The sequence below is a fragment of the Salmo salar genome, chromosome 06 (genome assembly GCF_965601325.2).
Source record: "Salmo salar chromosome 06, fSalSal1, whole genome shotgun sequence".
Taxonomy (NCBI): domain Eukaryota; kingdom Metazoa; phylum Chordata; class Actinopteri; order Salmoniformes; family Salmonidae; genus Salmo; species Salmo salar.
Genome location: NC_138296.1, coordinates 53,586,678 through 53,596,009, shown reverse-complemented (window position 1 = coordinate 53,596,009; position 9,332 = coordinate 53,586,678). Strand labels below are relative to the sequence as shown.

Genomic DNA, 9,332 nt, shown 5'->3' with positions numbered 1-9,332 from the left:
ACACTAGTCCTATCAATAATTTAATCCCAGTTGCCGACATCAAACTTCACAACCTTACATTTACAGTTACAGAGCAATAAAAAACATCAATATTAACTAAAACTATAATCAAGTCAAACATACAATGACAACATTTGGCAAATGCGAGCATAAACATTTTCTGTTATTTGTTCTTGTAGACCAAACACTTTTTTCTTTTCACTAAATTCTCATTTTGGCGTAAATGCCATGTCTTTCAGCCAACTCCCCAAATCACACCTCAAGAGTAAAAAATAATGGCAGTGTTTCAGTCCTTCTGCAAATGGCCGATACTAACGTTTCCATTCCAGAATGTCTGAGATTTCCTGAATATGTCCCAGCTACTGTAATCACTTTGTCATATAAAATCCTATGGCATGAAAATGTGTTTTCTAAGACTGTTCCCCTCTCTTTTCCCTGGGATGAAGAATTTTCTGGGAGGTATCATTTCATATTTTTAAATGTAAGGTTGTCTAACTACACAAATACTTTGAGATCAATTGACACTAACCAAAGAGTTTATGAAATTGAACAACTCCTGTTTAATTTGTTTTTACAAAAAGTATAAGTTTGAGGAAAAACAAAACATAAATGAATAAATATAAGCCATTGCAAATAGTGCTTTTGGATAGAACTTTCTTTAAAAAAAACATACTCGTATGGATACATACACATATGGTGTTTGGGATTCAGCAGAGCAGTACATGGATGTAATGATGACTTTTTGGTACAGTGTTCTGGTAAAGTCCAAACTGACAAAGGTCCATTATATTAGACTCATAACATGGCTTCTTTCTTTTTCCACACAAAGTCTTTATGTATGTCTAATGTTGCTGGTTTGAAGTTTGAGAGATTGAAGGCCAAATTACTTTCAGGCGGTTTCTGACTTAAACAGAACTCTTTACTCCTTTTTATGCACTTAAATATAAGGATTACACCTTTTTGTTTCATGGGATCCAGAACTACACGTTTAGCCTAAAATGTTTTACCTTCATATTTGTGTAATAAGGCCCAATAAGAAAATAGTACCAAACCCTCCTGACATGATCTTAGAAAGTCTGTAAAAATGTCTTGAGCTGTAATGTTTCCTCTACTGATATCCTGTCGTGGTAGAAGCTGAGTCCAGTAAGGAGCTCTACATCTCGGACCCGGGCAGCGTGGAACTGGGCCCACTCCTGAACCCACTGTAAGTCTGAGCCATTCTGAGGAGACAACGAGACGAGGGCTTAATCACTGTAACAATATTCATAGATTACAAGCATCTTTGCAAACATTACCTCCAGAACTAGGTCAAATACACATATACTTTCAAATACCTTAACATAATTGAGGTGCACTTGATTAAGTTCAGAATTTGCACTTCTGGGACTATTTCATGGGTTGCATTGTACAGAACAAACTAAATCCAGTGGTATTTAAAAGTAACATTTGCAACCGTTGTGAAATGGCTAGCTAGTTAGCGGGGCGCACTAGTAGCATTTCAATCGATGAGTCATTCGCTCCGAGACCGTGAAGTAGCCGTTTCCCTTGCTCTGCAAGGACCGCTGCTTTTTTGGCGCTATAGGTAACAATGTTTCATGGTAGGCAGTTGTCAATGTGTTCAGAGGGTCCCTGGTTCAAGCCCAGGTTGGGGCGAGGAGAGGGACGGAAGCAACACTGTTAAACATACAGCCTCTATTTGACCCGGTTCTGATCACATTAGATTTCCTCAAAAGGATTACAGGTGACCCTATAGGAAACAATAAGAGGACAGCTTGACAGACGGACAGCCGATGTGACTCACAGCACAGGTCTCAGTGTGGTCAGGTCTATGGGGGAGGATGAAGGATGTGGTCTCCAGACGACCCTGGCAGTCAGCAGGGGAGAAGGACGAGTTCCCACAGCTGGTCAGGATCACATAGAAGTGAGTGGGGAAAGGAGCCTCGTGTCTGCAGGAGAGAGAGAGATACGATTAGAGAGGCGAATAGGCCATGGTCAATACTGTGTTATAGCATTGTATCCCCTGCTAAATGAGTTAAATGTCAATCTGAAATAAATAAATGTAATAGATTACAACTGAGAATCAAAACCCCGCGCCCACAAAGAAACTCATGGTTGATGACCACTTACAGTGTGCTAACTGTGGGAGCATCAAAGTGTCCATCGTAGTGCTGGTCAAAGATAGGTCCACTGACAACATTGACCCCATTCAGCTGCTGGGAATATTTCACCAGGAGGACATCATGGAAGTACATCCAAACATCTGAAAATATATTATCATATTTGTGACGGCATTACAAGTCATATCTGACTGTCTAAGTAACTCAGTAATGTATTCAGGACCTATATTCACAAAATGTCTTAGAGTAGGAGTGCTGATCTAGAATAGGTTTTCTGTTTCAGATCATAATGAATGTGAATAAATGGACAGGGGGATCAGCACTCCAACTCTGAAACGCTACAGGTTAGCATTTTACGTTGTTCTGGAGGCAGCTCTGCAGAGTGGTCACTAGAGCCACAAAGTCATAAATTCTAACCCCACTGCTAACCCTAATGCCTAACCCTAATCTTAAAATAAGACCAAAAAGCACATTTTTGTTTTCATGGATTTTTACAATAGCCAATTTTGACTTTGCAGCGGGCCTATCTCAGGGGAAATCGCTCAGTTTTGCCTCCAGACAAAATACTTTTTACAATAAAAGTTAATCTGCATACAATCCCAGATGTGTCGACTTCCACCATCTGCCACCAGAGCGCAGTGTCTGTAAAGTTATCAACCGAGTGCCTCTTCTTGGGAGGCCAATTTATGGGGGAAATAAAGGTAATCATATATCATACTTCATAAACCACCTTTAATGATGGATTGATTTCTCAGTGTCCATGGGCATCAACAAAAGTGACAACACATCCAACACTCTCACTTTGATCACCATGGAACCCAGAGGGTGGCATCATAATAAACAATCCTAACCACTAACATGTGATTTAAACCAAATGGCACACGATCCCCTACATGATGCACTACTTTTGAACAGAGCCGTATGGAAGCGGATCAAAAGTAATGCACACCACAGCCTGTGGTAATCTCAATTTCACATTTCCTCTATTAAGCAACACATTGACAATTTATGATTAACTAACCACAAGTTGTTACAGGAATGTAATGTCAAAACAACTCAGGCACTCACTTCGGCATTCCATGCCAAGCACAGAGTACAAAAAGGAGTGGGATTTTGAACATAACCATCTCCCTTACATTACAATAGCATAGCAAGAACGTACTGTTGTCGAGCCAGTTACACAGCATGGTAATTGAAGAATACAACACTAAAGAGAGTTTAGGGAATGGGCTGGGTTTTTATCGTGACCTCTATCTGGTAAATAGTGTTGAAGCACCCTACTGCACTACCGTCCCCTTAACACAATGTAACAGAGATCCTATGTCTACTGAATCAATGTAACAGAGATCCTATGTCTACTGAATCAATCTTACAGAGATCCTATGTCTACTGAATCAATGTTACAGAGATCCTATGTCTACTGAATCAATGTAACAGAGATCCTATGTCTACTGAATCAATGTTACAGAGATCCTATGTCTACTGAATCAATGTAACAGAGATCCTATGTCTACTGAATCAATGTAACAGAGATCTTATGTCTACTGAATCAATGGCTCACTATGACCACGGTCAGATTACAATCATAATTCACTGGGAAGCGTTTACGTAGAGACCAGTCTGAGAACTCAATTGGGCTAGAAATAAGCCTCAAACACTGATCCTAAATCTACGGCTTGTAAGATTTAAAATGTTCACTAGGGAGTCAGAAGATTCAGCAGATTCCTGCTATTAAACTAGAACCTTAGGGTGTAGTAAATATTGTAGGATGTCACAGGAAATGTATACTTTGTGATTCGAACAGGCCCTAGAATGTTCATGTTTTGAGTGAAAATTCATACTTAAATTGGCCGAGGTTAATTCAAAATAGAACAGAACAGTGCTGCAGGCCGAGAATGTTACATGCTTTAAGAGTAAGCCTAATAGAAACGAGGTGGCAGCCTTGGATGATTGCTCCTATACATTTATTAGTTATTCACTGTTTTAAGTGTTTATGAATTTTATGAAGTGTTTGATTTAGGAATCTGATTTAGAATAGATTACTTTGATCTAGACATTTTGGTACATTTGAGGTAAATTATTTATTTCCTTGATACCCTTGTGCACCTTGACTCAGGATCCTTGTTGACTATTTTGTATACAAAGGTCACAGACAAGAACGGTATCCTACTGTAAATGCCTCTAGTACACATCCCACATTTCTGAAGAAGGGATTACCGTACACACAATTTCTAAGACTGAAGTGCCTTTGTACTGGTAAAACAGACTTTTAAAATGAGGCTATGAAAATGTATAGACCGTTTGATGCCCACTCATACCAGTAGAGAACGTACCATTGATGAGACCTCATCCAGAAGGGATACAAGTAAAAAAATAAAAACATTAATGTGTCTGCACCTTTACATATTCTCCTTTGAGTTATGACATCAAGGTAGTGATTAAGAAACATTGGAATGTGCTCATGGCTGATCCTGCATACCAAAATATATATATATATTCACTCTACAGGGCCAGGAATGTCAAGGACTTCATTGTTTGGGCTGACACTCATGTTCCCCCGAAAATAAATTATGGAAGACTGGACGAGGTGACTGGATTCTACCCCTGCCGTATTTGTGCGGCATGTAGGGATTCCTGTGAAGAAGAGAGCGTATTCAGCAGCTCTGCCACTGGCAAACAATACACTATCAAACAGTTTGTCACATGCAGCTCTTCTAACGTCATATACCTTCTCTCTTGTCCATGCAATAAGCAAAACCAGTAGACAGATAAGAGCACGTATTACAGAACACAAGAGTGCTGTAAGGAGAAATGACTCCAAATCCCCTATTGCACATCATTTCTCAGAGACCGGTCACCCCATCTCCTCCATGTCCTTCTGTGCTATACAGAAGATACAACTCTCACGTAGGGGTGGTCATCTTCTTCAGACTAAATGCAGGTGGATATTCTGTTTAAAAACTACCCACCCATCAGGCACGAATGAAGAATTGTTATTGATGGGTTTTCTGTAACTGGTATATTGCCTCTTATTTGTGTTCGATACCCCATCTAGTGGTATCTCTAGCTCCCTACTCTTACAATCCTGTTTTATTTATTCTGAGGAAATGTTCACATGGTATATGTAAAAGCAAAAATTTATGATTTCTCTGTCCGCTTTTGTATATAATCTAGATTATGCATTCTATTGTACTAGGTAACACTAGCTAACACACTTTTGTACATCGCACTGTAATGTACAATTTACCTTATTTTAGCGCCCCAAAAACGTAATACTTCCAGGTCAACTGTAATATGAATACCATTGTAAAGCACAATTTCCCTTTCCAGCAAAATCTATGACGAGACATTGATGCTGCATGATTGAAGAAGGCAATGAGCTCCGTCAGGTCTTTTTAAAAACAAGCGAAACTTTCCGTATCACGAGTTATCTACTACTTGATACGGAAAAGGGGAGATAAGCTGTGTGGGGGAATTGCTTTTTTTCACCCGATCTGTCCAATTTATCACCTCTAAAATGTAAATAAAACACTATAAAGAGTTTGTATAATGTGTCATTACAGACATATTTGAAGGTTTGTGTCAAATTTGAAATTGGGTTTTTAGTTTGGCACTAAAGTTATCTTCAGAAGTAAACTGCGGCTGTCGAGAGTCATGATGGCTTGCAGTGATGATGCAAAAAGTGAATGCATTCAGTTCAATGGAGGCTCCTCAGAGGAGGAAGGGGAGGACCATCCTCAGTGAAATTTCAGTTAAAAAAATAGTGAAACATTAAAAGTGATCCTTTTCAGATAAAACTATACTAAATATATATTCATTAGGTCACCAAATAATTGGTTAAAATACACTGTTTTGCAATGAAGGTCTACAGTAACTTCAACAGCACTGTTTGGGCTAGCACCATGGTGTAGCCAGAGGACAACTTGCTTCCATCCTCCTCTGGCTACATTGATTTCAATACAAAAACTAGGAGGCTGGTAGACATGCATGGTAATTAGGACCACTTCCGGGGGATGTCCTCCAACCAATCAAAGCTTTTGCAGTATGAACTGACAAGTCCATCCAATCATAGATGTAGGATCAGAGAATTAACCTAGTGCATTGTATTGGGAGTGTGCCACAGAGCATTATGGGGATTCTATGTGTTAAGAACACCTTTCATTATCTGGGGTACACAGAAAGGTGCGAACAAAAAGCATGGGTAGACCTTTGCCTGAGATCAGTTTCATGAAGAAGGATGAAAAAGTGAGGGCGTTCAATACCAACTGGTAACAAACGTATAGCTGGTTAACAGAGAGCCTATCATCAAGTTGCCTGTATTGCACGTTAAGATTCTTTACATGCTGAACATCTTTTCTGGGATGTTGAAAACAATTCCGAATGATAGCTTTCATTGCATCATCCAATTAAGAAAAAAAGAGAGAGGGGTTGACGCAGCAATTGTTTTCGCGTGCGCTCAAGTAGGCGTTTGCACTTTCCTCCGGTATTTATTTTGCGAAAATGATAACACATAATCCCTCCGGACAGACAAGCAAAAACTCATGATATAAATGTTGCAGCAGCCTAGGCTACACCTAAACATTAGAAATCTGACATGCTGTATGGGATGAAAACGAGACTATTTTTCAGTCTAATCAAATGTAGGTTACTAATAAGAGCAGCTGCATACAGCCTATGCACCCTGTCCGTCTGGTCAGGGCAACTAATTGGTAACGTTATGTACTTATAGTCCATTTGTGTGTCAGGAGAAAATGTGAATGTGATCAAATGTTGATTATATTCTAAATTTGGCTAGCTAGGCTGCCTATACGTTTTCAATCCAAAATGATTAACTGGAATTAATCAATAAACATAATAGTGGTGACAGATGTGAGTTAATGTTTTATAAGGCTTACAGTTGTATAGGCCTGCATGATGCAAACATGCATAAAGCAAGCTCAGCCCTGTGAGTTCTATTGTCTATCAGTTGTTGTCTATGTGTCTGGGTAGAGGAAATCTCCCTCCTGATCTAGTCTAAATATAATTTATATGAACAAATATAAAGGTAGCTGCAGTTTGAATGGGTTCATCCCCCCAGTGCCAGGAGTTCTTTTAAACCATGTGACCTGATTAGGAAAAACCGGTCCCATCATAGCCCATATGAAAACCTTTAGGGTTCAGAGTTTCCTAGTTAGGTTAACATAAGGGAAAACTCCAGGCCCCAAGAGGTAAACATTTTCCCACCGCTCTGGGACCTATGGTGCCACCAGTCTGCTTGCAGTTGACAGTTATTGTCAGGTATGTGAATGATCAGGGCTTTATTCAGGAATGTTTGAGCTACTTTGATGTGTCAAGTGGGCGACATGCGCAGTCTGTGTTTGACTTTATGAATTTTGAGAATTTAATCGAGAAACTCGATGTCCAAACCTACGATGGCGCAGCATTAATGGAATGTATCTGCTATTTGTATTTACAGGCATGTCCCCTCCTATTCTATGATTAAGAGGTGATGACCACTCCACTATCATTTTCAACTCTCTCCTGACATGAACTGAAGCCACGTCTCATGTGCCGGCTCATCCACTGGCACATTTAATGTTTCCTCTCCAAGCACTGTGTGTACCCCTATCAATTTTCTCTCATTACTGTACGTAGAGTCAAATCACATACACAATCACATTACACATCAAAGATTTTACTTGGACTAACTCATTCTTAGATCTTTTGTCTGTGTAGTGTGTTGTGTTATTGTTTTTTGTCTTCCCAGTCAAATCCTGTCCTGCACTGGTCAAGCCTCTGAACACCTCAACTCACGCCTCATACCCTCATTCAATCACTGCTGTGATCCCTTTCCAACACTGTAAGTAGCCTTCTCATTCCCATTCCCCATAATATTGTACTATAAATGTATTTATTAAATGCTTTAGGTTAAAATAAAATTGTCTTTGAAACACACTTTGTGGTCTCCGTGTGTTCTGCGCCTATACCGTGGGTCTCCCATCCTCCTCAATTTGTCAAGTCACCAGCCTCCACGGATTCAGTTGTACAATTGACTAGGTATCCCACCTTACCCTGTTCCTTTCTTGTTTTTAATCTGTGAGAGAAGCGCTACACCTGGTGGTGAGAGGCTGTATGACACAGAATGAGTTGCATTATGGGTGCTGTACGTTACGCCATGACACGTCACCATTTAATGTACAGCGTCAGAGGGGTCAACTTTTCTCCAATACTAATCGGGCTATTACCATGTCAATCAACGCTTGAATAGAAACGTAGTTTACACGCCAGATTTTGATGCCAACACAGACGCTAAAGTCTAATTAGTTTAAATTGCAGTCTCGTTTGAATGCGATTGCTAAAGCAACTTGAATTGTCCTAATGGTTCTCTCTATGTTTTCATTTTTACTGGTCAAGGCACAACTTAGCGAATAAAACCTTTTGGTTGTACTCAAATCTCTGACACTAGCACCTCTATTTCAGTCTCTAAAAAGTTATAATTTTTGTTCTGGTTGCGCCATTGTATTTCATGGTATGGCATTGTATATTCCCCACGGGCTTTCAAGGGAAGATTTTGACCATATATGGCTAATTAGAGGCATTTTGAAATGCAAATAGCCGAGGTCTTGCACGAGCACTGAGACCAATTGGTATTTCTCAATCTCCTAACGGTGTGCGTAAAAAAAGAAGAAGATGTACGCTCGTAGATTGTTTGATAAACCACACCTTTTCTATGTGTATGTAACGGCTGTCGTCGGAAGAAAACCAAGATGCAGCGGAGGTTGTGTGTTCATCTTGATATTTAATTCAAAAAACAAGAGAACACTACAAAAATGAACAAAACACTCGATAGCAACGACAGCAAACAGTCCTGTCTGGTCCCAACTGAACAAAACAGAAAACAATCCCCCACAAAACCCAAAGGAAAAACCTGCTCCTTATGTGTGACTCCCAATCAACAACAACGAACTTCAGCTGTGCCTGACTGGGAGCCACACACGGCCCAAAACAAAGAAATATAAAAAACCTAGAAAAAGAACATAGAACGCCCACCCAATGTAACACCCTGGCCTAACCAAAATAAAGAACAAAAAACCCCTCTCTATGGCCAGGGCGTTACAGTGTACCAACATTCCAAATTCCATTCATAAGTAGTATTTTAGAATAGTTTCTATGCAATATTGATAAATGAGGCCTCAAGTACGTGTGCCGACGATTTACACAGATCATGGCCTGAAG

At 39.8% G+C, this 9,332-nt stretch overlaps 1 protein-coding gene across 1 annotated transcript in view; it reads right to left on the bottom strand.

Moving 5' to 3' along the window:
• Nucleotides 1–7: 7 nt before the first annotated feature.
• The window catches only part of LOC100380852 (ectonucleotide pyrophosphatase/phosphodiesterase family member 1), a 75,754-nt gene continuing 66,429 nt past the window's right edge, over nt 8–9,332 (bottom strand). Inside the window, exons 23-25 of the mRNA XM_014204667.3 lie at nt 2,128–2,260; nt 1,802–1,946; nt 8–1,220 (exon numbers count right to left, since the gene is read on the bottom strand). Coding sequence (XP_014060142.1) covers nt 1,068–1,220; nt 1,802–1,946; nt 2,128–2,260 — 431 coding nt within the window. The 3' untranslated portion in view covers nt 8–1,067. The remainder of the gene's footprint in view (nt 1,221–1,801; nt 1,947–2,127; nt 2,261–9,332) is intronic.